This window comes from Urocitellus parryii, chromosome 5, assembly GCF_045843805.1.
Source record: "Urocitellus parryii isolate mUroPar1 chromosome 5, mUroPar1.hap1, whole genome shotgun sequence".
NCBI lineage: Eukaryota > Metazoa > Chordata > Mammalia > Rodentia > Sciuridae > Urocitellus > Urocitellus parryii.
In genome coordinates, this window is record NC_135535.1 from 156,240,370 (window position 1) to 156,258,865 (window position 18,496).

At 36.7% G+C, this 18,496-nt stretch overlaps 1 protein-coding gene across 1 annotated transcript in view; it reads left to right on the forward strand.

Annotated features, from left to right (window-relative positions):
- Mypn (myopalladin) overlaps positions 1-18,496 on the forward strand; it is a 98,833-nt gene that overhangs the window by 14,530 nt on the left and 65,807 nt on the right. Inside the window, exon 3 of the mRNA XM_026394643.2 lies at positions 1,280-2,182. Coding sequence (XP_026250428.1) covers positions 1,281-2,182 — 902 coding nt within the window. The 5' untranslated portion in view covers position 1,280. The remainder of the gene's footprint in view (positions 1-1,279; positions 2,183-18,496) is intronic.

The window sequence follows — 18,496 nt, forward strand, 5'->3', positions numbered from 1 at the left end:
TAGGTCTGAGATTAATAGTATAAAATCAGTTTTCATTATTGTACTATTTTTTTTCTTTTCTTTCTTTCTTTTTTCTTTTTTTGTAATGGAGATTAAACCCAGGGGCATTTAATCACTGAGCCACATCCTCAGCCTTTTTAAAATTTTTATGTTGAGACAGGGTCTCTCTGAATTGCTTGCCTCACTAAGTTGCCAAAGCTGGTTTTGAACTTGAAATCCTCCTGCCTCAGCCTCCCTAGCCACTGGGATTACAGGCATGTGCCACCGTGCCTGGCTATTGTACTATGTTTTTTAGACTTAAAGAAAAAATTTTAAAGCCTAGGCTCTAACTCACTTTTTTTTTTTTTTTTTTTTGGTACTGGGAATTGAACTCAGGATCACTTAACTACTGAGACACATTCCCAGCCTTTTCTATTTTAAGCCAGGGTGTCACCAAGTTGTTCAGGGCCTCACTAAGTTGCTGAGGCTGGACTTGAATTTGTAATCCTCTTGCTCAGTCTCCAGAGTTTCTGGGATTACAGGCATGCTCCATGGCACCCAGTAATATTTTTTAAATTTTCTATATATCTATTGTAAACAATGTTAAGAGGAGAAGGTGGAGAGCAAATCTGTGTTTGCATAGGAAAGCACTTTTATATTGTATTTTTTTTATATTGTATTGTATTTTTCCCCTCTCCCTATCTTTTTTCATTTTATTTTTTTATTTGTTCTTTTTAGATATGAATGAAAGTAGAATGTATTTTGACATATTATACATACATGGAGTATAACTTATTCTAATTATGATCCCATTCTTGTGGTTGAACATGATATGAAATTACACTAGTCATGTATTCATATATGAACATAGGAAAGTTATGTCCAATTCGTTCTACTATTCTCTCTCTTTTCTTTCTTTTTAGTGCTGAGGATTAAAAAACCAGAGTCTCACACATGCTAGGCAAATTCTCTACCACTGAGCTATATTCCCCAGCCCGACGTTATATTTAATATCACTATAACTATACCATAGCTTTCATAATTGAAATTGCATTTAAAGAATTTAATAAAATAGTAACTTCTCAGGCTTCTATCTTCAATTTCAGGGAGACTTCCTTCAATTTTTACTTATTTTATAATTGGCAAGTAATCTTTAAGTCCTTAAATTTTGTAAAAGTGTCAAAATGAGGTGATTTTCATTTTGAGTTCTAAGTGCTCAAGAATATACATCATGCTGTGATAAATATAGACATTACTTCCTAGAAGTGATCCTATTTTTGTTATTATTGTTTTGTTGTAGCATGCAAGACGACAGCATAGAAGCTTCTACTTCCATATCTCAGCTTCTCAGAGAAAGCTATTTAGCTGAAACCAGACATCGGGGAAACAACGAGAGGAGTCGAGCAGAACCTTCCTCTAACCCTTTCCATTTCGGCAGTCCTTCTGGGGCTGCTGAAGGAGCAGGAGGCCAAGATGACCTTCCAGATCTTTCAGCCTTTCTGAGCCAAGAAGAATTAGATGAAAGTGTCAATTTGGCAAGATTGGCAATCAATCATGATCCTTTGGAGAAAACAGATGAAGCTCAAGCTAGAAAACGTTTAGCTTCTGATCAGATGAAACACCCACCTAAATCAAGTTTTGAGCCTAACTTCTGTCAGGATAACCCTCGAAGTCCTACCAGCTCTAAAGAGGACCCCCAGGAGGCAAAAAGGCCACAATATAGTTCTGAAACCCAGTCCAAAAAAGTATTCCTAAATAAGGCAGCCGATTTCATTGAGGAGCTTTCCTCCCTTTTCAAGGCCCATAGCTCCAAGAGGATTAGACCTCGTGCCTGCAAAAACCACAAGAGTAAACTGGAATCTCAGAACAAAGTTATGCAGGAAAACAGTCCCAGTTTCTCAGATCTGTCAGAAAGACGAGAAAGAGCTTCTGTTCCCATCCCTATCCCTACAGATACCAGGGATAATGAAGTGAATCATGCCCTTGAACAACAGGAAGCCAAGAGGCGTGAAGCTGAGCAGGCTGCCAGTGAGGCGTCTGGTGGAGACACCACCCCAGGGTCTTCGCCTTCATCTTTGTACTATGAAGAACCTCTGGGTCAACCTCCCCGGTTCACTCAAAAGTTACGAAGCAGAGAAGTTCCCGAAGGATCCCGAGTACAGCTGGATTGCATAGTGGTAGGAATTCCACCTCCTCAAGTAAGGTAAAAATGTCCCATTAGTAATGTTTGGCATGGTGCTTTCCATCTACCATGATCCTCCTAAGTATGACCTGTTAAGTATGTGGTTCCAGAAATTATATACACTTCCTTTGAGAAAAGTAGAGAGTGTCTAAAGAAGCTCTGTTCAAAAGAAAAGAAAAATAATATTAGCAATGTATGTGAAGCTGGCTCTTGATGTTGCTTCATTGCAACCTCCATTTGCTATTGGTTATTATTGTTCTCCTTGGAAGAGTAAAGGGGAAGGACACCAACTGAGTGCTTTTTTAAAAAAGAAGAAGTTGGGAGGCTGAAGCAGGAGGATTGCAAGTTCAAAGCCAGCCTCAGGAACAGCGAGGCCCCAAGCAATTTAGTGAGACCCTGCCTCTAAATAAAATACCAAATAGGGGTATGGATGTAGCCCAATGGTCAACACCTGTTACCAAAAAAAGAAGGAGGAGGAGGAGGAGGCAGAGGAGCAAAACAAGAAACTCAAATTTAAATCAGGAGTGAGATAGTTGGCTTAGGATGTGATTGTCCTTCTACTGTAAACAAGCCTGATGAAGGATGCTCCCTGGAACTCTGGTCAGACCAGATCATTCAGGGACTCATCCTTGCCATTTCTCAACCATGACAATTTTAGATACAAGAATGAATTCAGTCAGGTGTGGTGGTACATGCCTGTAATCCCAGAGGAGGCTGAGGGAGGAGGATCACAAGTTCAAGGACAGCCTAAGCAACTTAGTGAGATTCTGCCTCAAAATAAAAAATAAGAAGAGTTAGAGGTGTAGCTAAGTGATAGAGGATCCCTGGGTTCAAATCCAGTATCAAAAGAAAGAAAGAAAGAAAGAATTAATTTGGTGCACCCATGAGAAAAATAAAAAATCAGCCAGGAAAAACTATAAAGTACCTATTCCCTGAAAACAAAGTCATCTTATAGCAAGTCAAAAAGTACTTAATCAACCAAGTAAAAATTTACAAATCTACAAATTTGAAAGTGAAAGAAAAATACTCAGCTTTCATGTGGCAATGTTAATTTTACCTGAGAAGAATTTCATTACTAATTAAATTTATATCTATACCCCAACCACTCGTTTGATTCTAGGAAACTAGTAGGAACTCACTAAATTCATTTCTGAATGATTTTGTATTTTATTTCATGACTACAGTTCAATTAATAAAAAATTTATAATTTTCCAGATAGGCTAATAGCTGTCACTGTTTTCTTAAGCACAGAATTTATACAACTTTAATCAGAAAGCAACTATTTGTTTAGCTTTTAATTTATGCTCAGCAGTGTTGACAATATAATGATGCAGATGATACAAATACGTGTCCCTGCCTTCAAAGAGCTTGCAATCCAATTATTTAAAAAATCACCCTATTTTTTTATCATACATAAATCTTAAGTAGTATTAGGCTAGGGGAACTAGAAAAATCAAAGAAAGTTTCAGAGACATAGGGGACTTTTAGTTGAATTTTGAAAAGTGAAAAGGATTTAGGTAGAAATTAACTCATTTAATTCAACAAATATAGAGTTACTAAAGCCATTCACTGGGAATACAAAATAATCATGAGTTTGGGAGGTGAGGGACCTTGTTTTAAAATCAAGTCCCAACTATTTTGACAGGCTAATTCATAATCTAGTACCAAAACCAAACAGACATGTAATCAAAGCATTATTTGATTTGCAATATTGTATAATAAGGGCTATAACAGAAGTGTGTACTGGACACAATGGTGGCCCAGAGGAAGATGTGAGTTACCTTGCCTGGAGTGCAAGATAAAGGAACATTAAAGAGGCGAAGGAGGCTAACTGTAGGAGAAAACAAGTGCAAAGACCCAAAGCAAGCGTTCTCAGGGAACCCCAAGGACTTGAGTGTATTGAAACCAGGGTAACAGGTAAGGAAAGATTAGAGATGCGTCCTTTCGGTTCAGGTCAACTCAACATGATTATATAAAGTCACAGATACTGACACTGACATTGTAATCATCTTATGTCCATTGGGACTGGAATGGGTACAGTGGGACAGAGAAAAGATGTTAATGATTAATATTTAGAAGAGAAGAGGCAATTGTCAAGTTGAACTTGGTTATTAACTAAATGGGAAGGTTGAGTAAAAAATTTACCCCATAAGTTTGAAACTGGGTACCTGAAACAGAGATGGGGATCACTGGCCAGTACTGAGAAAATGGAAGAGGTGTCCAATTTGTGGAGGAAGTTGATGGAGATTTGAGTCTGAGGGGTGGAGGGAACATATCTAATAGGCAGTCAGAAATTTGACTGAAGGTCAGATGAGAGGATTAGAGAACTAGAGCAACCCAAGGAGTAATGTGGAAAAGTCTTCCACAATATCTCTGTGCCCACATACAAAGATGTTGAATTGATCTCATCAAAGGGATTCATCTATTCCATCATCACCCTGTGTTCTTGACATAGCTAAGTACTTGTGGTTTCCTGATATTTACAGAGGGACACATAATATTTAAAACCAACTTCTAGTTGGTTCAGTCCAGTGCTAGAGTGGAAAAGTGTTTTCCAGCCTTCTTTTAACAATAGTTTGCCCCCCAAAACCTTTGCATGTTACCTCAATCTCTCTCTCTCTCTCTCTCTCTCTCTCTCTCTCTCTCTCTCTCTCTCTCTCTCACACACACACACACACACACACACACACACACAAAACAAAACTAAACAAAACAAAAACCCATTAAATTAGTAAGAAGAGTCATTTCAATTTGTTAAATAAGAATACCATAGTCAAGCCAGGCACAGTGAGACATGCCTGTAATCGTAGCTACTTGGAAGACTGAGGCAGGAGGATCAGAAGTTCAACTTAGCAAGGCCTTAAGTAACTCAGTGACACTCTGTCTCTAAATAAAATATAAAAAGAGGCTGGGGATGTGGCTCAGAGGTTAAGCACACTTGGGTTCAATTCCCAATACCAAACAAACAAAAAAATACCACAGTCAATAAGGAAAGTATTGTTTTACTATTTTATCAAGAAGATATATGTATACTTGGCAACTATCCATATGCTAACTCATGTGTTATCAGTGTTTTACCCATGTTCTTGTGACACTAGTTTAGCAAGTTGAAAAATCATTTTTGCTTATATTGTTGTTGATTTCCAAGTTAATTGAGTAGAGATTGATTTATAAGTAGAAGCAGGATCCTGAATGATGGAAGCTAGTGTTTTTCAAAGCATGTTAATTTTGAATTTAGTTTCATCAGAGGCCTTGTCTTAGAAAATGAAATACATTCATGCGTTAACCCAGATGAAAGAGTCTGCAAGAATTCACAGCAAATGGCCATGATCCCTTTTTGTATCCTGATGCCAAATTCTTTTCCCAGGAATGTACAGCTGGGTCACTCTGTGTTTGCTTGTATACAACCTTCTGAGACAGCACCAATTTACCTTTTTATAGATAATGATGGCCACTGTGTTTTGTTTTTGCTACTTCAGTTATGTTCCTACAAGTTATGTGCCAAGGAAAGAAAAAGGAAACAAAATTGTTATGAAGAAAAAGGATATCTTAAATGACATAGAGGCATTTCATATTATATTATTTAGAGGATATTCTTCTACCTTTAGGGGAAAATCTAGATTAATTTATCCAACAAATATCCAGTGGCTATTTATGTGCCTGGTACTATTGAATGTGCTAAATTTAAACAGCAAGCATGCCAGACATGGACAGCACACACCTGTAATCCCTGGGAGACTGAGGCAGAAGTAGTATAAGTTCAAGGTCAGCCTGGGCACCTCAGACAGACTCCATCTCAAAATACAAAATTTCAAAGGGACTGTGAGTGTAGCTCAATGGCAGAGCACTTGTTTACCATGCATGAGGAACCTCCGTGCAGCAAAAAAGGAAATTTTTAAAAAGCAGCCATAAAACAGAAAAAATCACTGCAATTATGGAGTTTTGTCTAGTAAGGGACACAGACAATAATTTTTTTTTCTTTTGTACCAGGGACTGAACACAGGGGCACTTAACCACTGAGTCACATCCCCAGGCCCTGCAACCTTTTTTTATTTTAAAGGGGGAATTTGCTTTTTTTTAATATTTATTTTTTAGTTGTAGTTGGACACAATACCTTTATTTTATTTATTTATCTTATGTGGTGCTGAGGATTGAACCCAGGGCTTTACACATGCTAGACTCTACCACTGAGCCATGACCCCAACCTCCCCAGCCCTTTTAATATTTTATTTTGAGACAGAGTCTTGCTAAGTTTTTCAGGCCTCGCTAAGTTGCTGAGGCTGGCTCTGAACTTTTGATGCTCCTGCCTCAGCCTATGAGTACAGGAGTGTGCCACTGTGCCCAAGTAGGTAATAAAAATTTTGCAAGTGATTATACAATTACAATTGTGATAAATGTTATAAAGAAGGCAGCAGTTAGCAGAGGGACCAAACCTGGTGTATAGGTTGGTGTATCCTGAACCATGATATTAAAGCTGAAACATAAAAGATGAGAGTTAGCTCAGCAAAGTAAGGTGCAAGAAAAAGTGTTGTAGGCTGAGGGAATGGAAAATTTGAAGTCCTTGAGGCATCAAAGCAAATATTAAGTTTAAGGAATTGAAATGCAGCTAGAACATAAAGTGAGGAGGAAATTATTTGAGGTTAAGTCCAGAGACGTAGAGGCCAGATTCTGAGAGCCTCCTAAAAGAGGCGAAGAGGGTCCCTGACCCGGGAGAGTCAGCATCGCCTGGGACCTTTATGGAAAAGCATTGTAGACACACTTGGGTCTAACTGAGTCAGAATCTCTAGGGATGAGGCCAGCTGCCTTTGTTTTAACAAACTGCTGATAATTTGTTGATATGGGCACAGGGGTTCACTGTACTAGTCTCTCTACCTTGTGTATGTTTAAAGTTTCCATAATATAATGTAAAAAAAAATTAGTATGTTTATGTGGTTGCAAAACTTTATGTAAATGGAATCAGAATGTCTATATTCTTTTGCTACTCTTTTCCTTAAGAAGTACATGTAAATCTATTTATTATACTCATTTTCATTGCTCTATAGTATTTTACTATATGGCCAGATTATTATATTATTGATGTAAATTTGGGTTGCTTCTAATATTTTTCCTCATTGAGTAATGATATACATTTTCTAATATATTCTCTGAATTTTCCCTGGTGCATGAGTGTGTCTAGGCATGGAATTGCTAGCAGAGTATGCATAACTTCAACTTCATAATAACATCAAATTGTTTTCCAAAGGCATTGTTTCAATTTACATTCCCAACAACACTGTATAAGCATTTTGGTTGTTCTACATCATTGCCAATATTGACATCACATTTTAAGTTTTGCCAAGGTAGTGGGTATAAAGTGTTATTGGTGAAACACCGGTGGTTTAAATGTTTATTTCCAGAGTTAGTCATAAGATTGTGAATTTTTTCATAGATTTATGGGCCATTCTAGATTCGGTTTCTATAAAGGATTTGCTTAATCTTTGACCCATTTTCTACTTGTTCAAATATTCTTGATACCAATCATGTGACACATGTGTTATAAAAATATCCTCTCCTAGTTTGATTTTTTTTGTTTTGTTTTCTCTATGGTGTCTTTTGATATTAGTCATTCTTAACTTTGGTATCGAATTAATTAGTTTTCCTTTTTATGTTTTTGGGTTTTGTAGCTTGTGTCAATTTTAAGAAATTCTAATCTCAAAGTAAAAAAGATATACTCCTTGTATATTTTCTCCTAAAGGTTTTATAATTTGCTTTCCATGTCTTTTTTTAACCCACTTAAAGTTGATTTTTGTATATTTTGTAAAGCAGGTAAACCATTGTGGTTTTTGTTTGTTTCTGATTGGATAACCTATTTTTCCAACAGCATCTTATGGAAAAGTACATCTTCTCCCCACTTTTCTCTAGTGCTGGTTCTATCATTCAGCAAAATTTCATGTACTTGTGGATATAGTTCTGGGCTTTCTGTTCTTTTCCTGCGGTTTATCATATTACAATAGGTTTTTCATAGTTCTTGATTTCCAATTTTTTTATTTTAAGAATTTTTGGTTCATTTTGATCTTTTTTTCTACAAGTTTTAGAATCATCATGACAAATTTCACTAACATTTTTTAAATATAATAAGATTTATGGAATTGAATCTATAGATCAGTTTATAGGGGATTTGATATATTCAAAATATTGAGCTTTGGGGTGGGGTACCAGGGATTGAACCCAGGAGGGTTCGGCCACTGAGCCACATATCCAATTATTTTTTATTTTGAGATAGGTTCTCAATAAGTTGCTTTGGACCTTGTTAAATTGCTGAGGCTGGCCTTGAACTTGTGATCTTCCTGCCTCAGCCTTTGGAGCCTCTGGGATTATGTGTGTGCCATTGAACCCAGCTAAAATATTGAGCTTTAATATTCAAGAGCAAGGTATATTTTTCCATTGCTTGAATATCTTTTAATAAAGATTTATAATTGTTTCTTAGAGTCTTACAAATCTTGAGTTAGCTTTATGCATAGGTATCTAATGTAAATGGTACCTTTTTAAAAATTATATTCTATTTTTGTTACGTATAGAAATGTAGTTGACTTTATAAACTTCATGAAATAATTCTTCTTTAGGAAATTTTTATTCAACAACTGCTAAATTCATGAAAATTGATCATAGATTTTTTTGAATATTCTTCCTGTCCAATCCTCTCTTGAACTTCATTCTTTTCCCTTTTTCAGTTGGCTAAGCCTTCAAGTACAATGTTGAACAGAAATGCTGATGCTAGGTGCTCCAGGCTTATTTTTAATCTTAACAAGAATACTTTCCATTTTTCAATATTACATAGGATTTTGTTATAAATCCTTTTGTCTAGGAAGAATTTTTTTAAAATAATGAATGGAAATGGAATTTTATTAAACACTGCATTTATTAAGATTGTTATTTTTCTTTGTTAATTTGGTACAGAATGTTAGTTTTACAATGTTAAATGAAACTTGAATTCTTGAGAGAAACACAAATTGGTCATAATTTATTATCTTTTTTTATATTTCTAGATCTGGTTTGCTAATACTTTAACTTTTACATTTTTGTATGAAATTGACCTCAATTTTCTTATTCATACTTTTGTCAGAAAAGAATTGCTACAAAAGCAGCAAATATCACTCTCCAAAAGTGATATTTAATCAGTATAATTGGTACAGCCCTTGAGTGTGCCTGTGGTTTTCTTCATTATGATTGGTTAGGGTATCCATTCTGAAGCAGCTGTTAATCTGTTTGAGTATCACTTCTGTCTCTGCAATGTTGCATAGGAATTCTGACATTTAAAGTTTGGGTAGAGGAAGAAATCCCTCTGAAAGGAGGTTGGAAAGGTACATCCTAAATGGAAGGAGAAAAATGGGGCTCATTAAAAAAAAAAGTTGCTTCAGAATGGCATAAGTAGTCAACTACACTGAATACTAATTAGAAGTCAAGTGAGATGAAAACTGGAAGGTATCATTTGATTTAATAATATGGAGGCCACCAATGGCCTCAGTAAGAGCAGTTTTGAGAGAGTGATAGGTACAGAAGGCAAATTAGGAGTGATTTAACTGTGAAAAGGGCACTATATCAAAATGGTAGACTGAGCTCATGGGTCTATCTTATATTCCAGCACCCCAAAATGTAACTGGAACACAACATAGAATACCATCTGTAAGTACAAAATTTTTAGAAATTTCCCACAGGTAGAAATTCCATATGGAAGGCTGGTTGTAGCTCAGTGGTAGAGTGCTTGCCCAGTATGTGTGAGGCACTAGGTTCGATTCTTAGCCCCTCATATAAATAAATAAAAATGAAGGTCCATCAACAACTAAAAAAAATATTAAAAAGAAAAGAAATTTTATATGGAGGGTCAGATCCAAATTTTGTGAGCCTTGAAGCTTATAAAAATTGGGAGGTCCCCTGTAAGATAAATAAAGCCAAATCATGAATGCAAAATTAAGCATAGGGCCTAAGAAGGGAGCCATGTCAATGAGAAACCTAGTTTTATTGGTTTTATACTAAATTTACCTCTAAGCACAAGGAATCTGTTTGACAAGGAAAACCAAAATCCAAATCATATCCCAGAAAAAAAGTACTGTGGAGCTGACAACTCTTCTGGGTATACTCTAGGCTCAGAGGCATGAGACAGAATAAGCAGAAGAGGGCCCAGGGCAGTCAGGGTGATTAATCTGGGAATTACAGTCAGAGCAGCTGTGCAGGTCAGTGCCTGCCTCTTCCCTTGTTTAGGCTGAACAACAAGCACAGCCCTAAACACGGAAGCCAGAGCAGCAAATGTGTTCTGAAAAGACGGGGCAGTGTCCCAGATAGCTAACAATAGCCAGGAAGTCAGAGGAGCTACTGGTACACAATGTTCACCTACCTAAAATCATGGTCTGCCTCTTCCCAACAATCACCAGCAACCACTCCTATAATCAGAGCCAACATCCCCTAACATGCAAGGTTTTCCAACAGGTAGGGGAAATCAACACAGTGAAAGGCTCCCAATTGAGCAAATAGAAGAATTTATTCTTGAAAGAAAAATTTAGAGTAGCAAGCAGAAGAAAGAAGTTATACTTTAAACTATGTAATATGGAAAGTCAGGCGTGGTGGCACACATCTATAATCCCAAAGGCTCCAAATGCTGAGGCAGGAAGATTGCATGTTCAAAATCAGCCTCAGCAAGTTAGTGACACCTGAAGTGATTTAGCAAGATCCTGTGTCATAACAAAATAAAATAAAAAGGGCTGGGTATGTGGTTTAGTGGTTAAGTGCCCCTGGATTCAATCCCTGGTACAAAAAAAAAAAAAGTAATATGTAAAGATTCAAATACATTGAATCAAAGACAACAAAACTGGAAAATTCATGTTCATTCATTCAATAACAATTCATCCAACACACTCTATGCATCACATACTCAGGAGTTCTTACAAATAAAGCAAAGTTCAGCGCCACGTTGCATTCTACTTGAGGTTAAAGAGAATAAATAATAATAACTTTTTAGATTTTATTTTTATATTTATTTATTTATTTGGTACAGGGGATTCAACCAAGGGGTACTTAACCAGTGAGCTGTATCCCCAGCCCATTTTTTATATTTTATCTAGAGACAGGGTCTTGTTAAATTGCTTAGTGCCTCACTAAATTGCTAAGCCTAACTTTGAACTTGCAATCCTCCTGCCTCAGCCTCCTGAGCTGCTGGGATTATAGGCATGCATGTGCCCAGCCATAAATAATAAATTAAATAAATAAATGAATTATGTAGTGATTTAGCAATAACTACAATGGGATGAAGGAAATGAAGAATTTCTAACCCTATCCAAAGTAATTTCATCTTTTTCATTTTTTTAAATCTATTGATGGAAGAAATTCTTTTACTTTAAAAACAATTCTTTTTTTTTAATTGGTTCTTTTAAGTTATACATCATGATAGAATTAATTTGATATAATTATACAAGCATGGAATATATTTTATTCTAGTTAGGACCCCATTTTTATGGATGTACTTGATGGTAGGATTCACTATGGTATATTCATATAAGTACATAGAGAAATTATTTTGAATTCATTCCACTGTCTTTCCTTTTCCTATTCCCCCTCCCCTCCTTTCATTCCCCTTTGTCTATTCTACTAAACATCTATTCTTTCCTTATCCCCCTTTATTGTGGGTTAGCTTCCACATATCAGAGAAAACATTAGACCTTTGGTTTTTGAAGACTGGCTTATTTCACTTAGCATGATAGTCTCCAGGTCCATCCAATTACTTGCAAATTTACAATAGCTTAGCTATTGTGTATTGAGCTGCTATAAACATCAATATGACTGTGTCACTGTGGTATGTGGATTTAAATCTTTTGGATACAAACCAGGGAATGGGATAGTTGGGTCAAATGGTGGTTCCATTCCTGTCTTTTTGAGGAGTCTTCATACTGCTTTCTATCCCATCAACAATGTATAAGTGTATCCTTTGCCCCATATCCTTGCCAACATTTATTGTTACTTGTATCCTTTTTATTATTTTATTTTTTTTTAAAGAGAGAGTGAGAGAGGAGAGAGAGAGAGAGAGAGAGAGAGAATTTTTAATATTTATTTATTTTTTTAGTTCTCGGCGGACACAACATCTTTGTTGGTATGTGGTGCTGAGGATCGAACCCGGGCCGCACGCATGCCAGGCGAGCGCGCTACCGCTTGAGCCACATCCCCAGCCCTCCTTTTTATTTTTAATATTTTTTTAGTTGTAGATGGACACAATACTTTAGTTTATTTATTTATTTTTATGCACTGCTGAGGATTGAACCCAATGCCTCTCACAAACTAGGCAAGCACTCTACCACTAAGCCACAACCCCAATTATTCTTGATAATTGCCATTCTGACTGGAGTGAGATGAAATCTCAGTGTAGTTTTAATTTTCATTTCTCTCATTGCTAGAGATGTTGAACATTTTTTTATATGTTTGTTGACCATTTGTATTTCTTCTTCTGAAGAATGTCTGTTCATTTTTAAAAAAATATTTTCACAGTCAGGCACAGTGGTGGTGGTGCATGCCTATAATCCCAGAGGCTGGGGAGGCTGAGGCAGGAGGATTATGAATTCAAAGCCACCCTCAGCAAAAGCAGGTGCTAAGCAACTCAATGAGACCCTGTCTCTAAATAAATACAAAATAGGCCTGGGGACGTGACTCAGTAATCGAGTGCTCCTGAGTTCAATCTTTGGTACTTACCCCCTGAAAAAAAAAATCACATTTATTCATTCTCTCTTATTATATCCAAAATTGGTGATGTAGCAAGGTATGGTCTTGACATCTTCATATAGATAATTGCTTATGTATGCCTTTCTTAAGTTATCATCAGGTGGAAGAAGTTTCCACTATGAATAACTCAATACATTTTAATAAAACTTAAAAAAAAACTATCTTCCTGCATTCATCCTTATATTCTATCCAGTAAAACACAGCCACTGGACATGAAAACTTAAGTTTTTTTTTTTAACTTAATAGCAATTAAACAAGATATTCAAAAGGCCAAATTGAGTCACAAAATCCAACATAAGTTTGAGTCCTGTTAGTCTTTGTGGTATTTATTGCCCAGAAAGGGACATTAAGAGAGAGACATTAAGGAAATAAACCTACAAATAAATATATGATTACAAATGACATAGTTTCTACAAAAGAAAAGAAAAGGGTATGAGAAGAAAGAAGCATAGGTAGAAAAAGGACTTTGGAAGGGCTAGGGCAAGGTTGAAGTTGGACTCTGAGTCATTATTCTTTTAATGAGCATTATTCCTGGTGAGCCAGAATATCACATTCAAATTACATTTAGAAGTTGTTAATGTGCTAAAACAATGAGTCATAATATTTATCCAAGTCATATTTTAGATGAAATAGTAACTTAACAGCAGAATGGTGATTTGCAGCCAAAAAAATCCAGTTAAATCTGACAAATGTGTTTCTTCGGTATCCTCCTTTGCCAGCTTGGTAGGTAGCCAAATTAGCAGATCTGACCAGCTATACCAGTGTATCAAAGGTGGATCCTTCTCTGTCATTTGGACCTGCCCTGTTTCCCAGAACTTTGACTCATTTCTGCTGAGCCATGAATCACATCTGGCACCTGCTGCCATTCTGTAAGGGTCATTAGGACTTGGCTTTCTAAAAATGTGCCCTGGTAAGGACAATTCTGTGAAAGCATGCCCTAACATGGATAGACTTTGAGGAGAGTATGTTATTCTCCTACCTCAGAATTCTTCAGGATAGCAGGGTAGATTTAAGACCCTTTCACCTGACCAGCATGTTATTTCTGAGCCACTCATGGTATTATAGACAGAGACATGGTTACTACTTGTTCTTTGGGATTGTTTGAAGCCATCACGGCCATTTGAGTAGGGATTAGATCACTTTTGATTGAGGGTTCCACAGTTTGAATCATTCCTCTTAACTCCTTCGGGCTAACCAATTATTAATGGATGATTTCATTCTCATCTTAGTAAAGATGAGAAATCTAAAGAATTGAGATAATCCTGTAATATTTATAGAAATAAAGGATTTCTTTTTTTGAAATAGCTGTTTATATTTGTTTCATCAAATAAATAGATCTACATTACTTAAAAATCAAATACTAAAGAACAGACTACTTTCAACTCTCTGCAATTTCCTGTTTATTTCCCTTTTGATTTCTGAATAATATACCAGTGATTCTCAAAATTTTGATTCTCAGACCCCCCCTTAATAATCTTAAAAAATGATTGAGACTCAAAATAGATTTTGTTTATAATTATTTACTGTATTGAAATTAAACTGAGAAATGTTTTAAATATTTATGCATGCATTCCCTGACCCCTCCCCACCCCCTGCCCCATTTTGTACTGGGGATTAAATCCAGGGTGAGCTAATTCCCAGCCCTTTTTATGTTTTGTTTTGAGACAGGGTCTTGCTAAGTTGCTTAGGGCCTCCCTAAATTACTGAGGCTGACCTTGAACTTGTGATCTTCCTTCTTTCTTCTCCCAATCTGGAATTATAGGCATACACTACCACACCAGCTATTCATTCATTTTTAAATAACAATAATAAACATGTTAAGATGAATAATTTTACAAGGAATAGCTTTTCCAAAGCAAAAAGTTTTAGTGAGAAGAGTAGTATTATTTTACAGATTTTACAAAACTCTTTAGTGTCTAGCTTACCAAAAGATAGCTGGATTCTCACATATGCTTCTACATTCAGTTTATTGTAATGTGCTGTTTAGGTTGAAGTCAGTGCAATAAATACAGTCTTATACAGATATGTTTTGGAAATAGGAGGAGCATTTTAATAACCTTTCAGATCTTTGTGGCTAGTGCTATTTAATACTACAACAAAATTCAACTAGCAGTAATTTCCTGAAGGTTAGTTGCAATGTGAAATCTGAAACCATACCGATGAACTTTTGTCCTTTGCTATTCTAAAACCTATTGGTCTATTTTGACCTTTGAATAGATAACATTTGGTCATTTGGAAAATAAATAATGCAGATCTTCCAAAGGGTAAAACATTTTATTATATAATATCAAAAATATTTTTTATTTCATCTAAATACTTTTGGATGAAATAAAAAGTCTTTAAGTATTGAAACCCTAAACTCACTCTGGGGGGATACAAATTTTCTAGTTTTTCCTGAAAGCTCTTTTTTTTTTTCCATTGGCAATGAATACTATCAGTTGTTTTTACTTGAAATGACAGGCATACTTCCATTATTTTTGAGAAAATAAAGAATATTAAAAAGACATGGCAGGCTGGGGTTATGGCTCAGTGTTAGAGCACTTGCCTCACATGTGTGAGGCACTGGTGCTGAGAGCCACAGCGAAAGGGGCCCCAGCAAACTTCCAGCTGCCAGAAAACTTCCAGCTGCCAGCTGATGATTGGGTCACAGCAGCCCCAGCAAACTTCTAGCTGCCAACTGATTGGCTCCTCTGCGGTGATGCTCATTGGGCTATTTCCCCGCCCTTTCAGACCACAGAGCTGCTCATTGGGGGACTTTTTTTGGCTCTGCCCAGCGACCCAGCCAATCAGCCTCAAGAGCAGGAGGAGTGGGGGAGGTGGAGAGGCTTGTGGGAAGCCGGTGGTGGCAGTTGGGCTCTGAAGGTTTTTCCTGAGGAGCTTTGTGGTGTGGTGTGTGGTTCTAAAAATAAAGTTCGTTTCTTTTGACAAGTGGCTCCTGAATTGTGCCCAGCCATACTGCGGCACACTGGGTTCAATTCTCAGCACCACATAGAAATAAATGAATAAAATAAAGGTCCATCAACAACTAAAAAAAATTTTTTTAAAAAGACATGAATTCAAAGTTGATTTTTATTTTATTTTTTTCTATACAGGGAATTGAACCCAGAGGTGTGCTCAATCAATCAATGAGCCACATCACCAGCCCTTTTTTATATTCTTAATTTAGAGACAGGGTCTCACTAAATTGCTTAGGGCCTCACTAAGTTTCTGAGGCTGGATTTGAACTTGCCATCCTCCTGCTTCAGCCTCTCAAACCACTGGGATTATAGGCATGCTCTACCATGCCCAGCTCAATATTGAAATTTAGTAAAAGTCATGATTTTTATTGCTTTGTCAAGGAAATTTTTTCTTGAAACTGTATTTTTTTTTCTCTTACTATGAGCATGGTAGCGGATCCAAAAACCATCGTCAGTTTTGTGACAGTGCTTTAATTTGTGTGGCTAATAAAGAATCAGCAACTTTACCCACTGTGTCTTTTGCACCGCCAGTGTAAATATCAACACAGTGAAAGGGCAAATAACCTAGTAAATTCTTGTTTTCACCGAAAGTGAACCACCGTAAAATGCTTACACTGCTGTTGCTTGCCATGCTAATGTAAGCTACTTTCTATTGATTTCCTGTTCTGTAAAGTAGAGGTTTAGTGCCCCTATATTAAACCAGCACCCTTATTTTATTTTTACATTTTTCAATATGATCATAACATATTGTTGTTTTTAAGAAATATTTAATTTTTATTTTATTGTTAACATATAAATATTGTTCACTACCAAGCCTCGTAAGATAAAATGAATATTTCTTTGCTTATATAGTCATCTCTATGTTCTCAGGGGACTGATTCCAGGACTCCCCAGTGGATACCAGAATCTTCAGATACTCAAGTCCCTTATATAAAGCCATTAGTTTAATATTTGCATATCACATAATCTATGCACATCATCTAATATAACTTTTTTGGGGGGGTAGGGGGGTAGGGATTGAACCCAGGACCTCAAACATGCTGTGCAAGTGCTCTACCACTGAATTAAACCTCCAGACTTTCCCATCTCTAGATAACTTACAATACTTAGTATAATGTAAATGTTTTGTTAATAGTTATTATACTGTAGGGAATTAGGGAAATTACAGGAAAAAAAATCATACTCGGTACTGACACAATTTTTTTTTTTCCAAATAGTTTAGATCCACAGTTGGTTGAATCTGAAGATGAGGAACCCACAGATATATAGGGCCAAATGTATTCCTTTTTATTTTGACCTAAAGTTGATTATTGTCTTGGTTCTTGGTGTCTATTTTTATATGACTCAGTTCTGTGGTCCTTTCACAAATTTGTCTTGGTTTTCCAATCAATCTGTGAAAATTCAAAAAATTCTGTTCCATGCAGTTAAGCCTAGGATACTCCACCAGGCCCATTTTCCCCCCCTAGAGAAATCCCTTTCTGCAGGCCTTCTTCTCCTCCTCCAATATGGAACAGCTGCTTGTTCAGCCTGCAACTCAGCCTTCTTCCAGGGATATTCCCTAACTGCTCAGATGTAAGGAAGGAACCTGAAATGGTGGGTTAGAGCTCATTTTTCCAAATTTGTAACTAACAGCCTTGGTTGTTGTCATTATCAATTTTGTTTTGTTCCCCTTTTTCTTGTCTGTTTTTTCAGTCCTGGGAATTGAACCCAGGGGCACTCTACGCTGAGCTATATCTGTAGCCCTTTTCTTTTTTGGGGGGTGGGGGTAACCAGGGATTGAATTTAGGGACACTCAACCGCTGAGGCACATCCCCAGCCCTATTTTGTATTTTTTTATAGAGACAGGGTCTCACTAGTTGCTTAGGGTCTCGCTAAATTGCTGAGGCTGGCTTTGAACTCGAGATCCTCCTGTCTCAGCCTCCTGAGTTGCTGGGATTACAGTTGTATGCCATCGTGCCCAGTGCCCTTTTCATTCTTTAAATTTTGAGATAAGGTCTTGCTAAATTACTAGCTGGCTTAGAATTTGCCATCCTCCCGCCTCAAGTCTCCTGAGTAGCTGGGATTACCAGTGTACACCACCACACTTGGTTCCGGGGTTCCTCCATATCTCCTTCCCTTTTGTTAGCAATCTTGTGTTTCCAAATCCCAAAACTCTCTGGAATTCTGCTGCATGGATTGGCTATGTCCTTTACTGCCATCTCCAAGAAGGTTTTTGCTTTTCACATTTCTCAACTCTTCTGACTGCTCAACATGCTTTCCATCTTCCAAAAGTTTCTGAAGTTTCAGGTCTGCTGTTGTCTCCCCTTCCATTCTTTTTGTCTTTGTGGTATTGTACCTTTAAAAAAAATTATCTTATTCTCATTTTAGAGGTATTTTAGGAAGGGAGTAAAGATAACACATTTTCTCAATTTGTCATGTTTGATTTGACACCCAGATTTTGTATTTGGAACTACGTGTTCTGAGGCTTTGTTCATTATAAGCTCCTTAGAGCTAGTGAGGTTTGTGCTCTGGGAGATTTACAAACCCATCTCCTCAGCTGCCTTTATTGTGTACCACTGCCACAACAGAACTCAAAGACTGGAAGATAATTTGATGAAGGAAATAACACACTCACAAAAAGGTGAAAAAAAATTTAGAA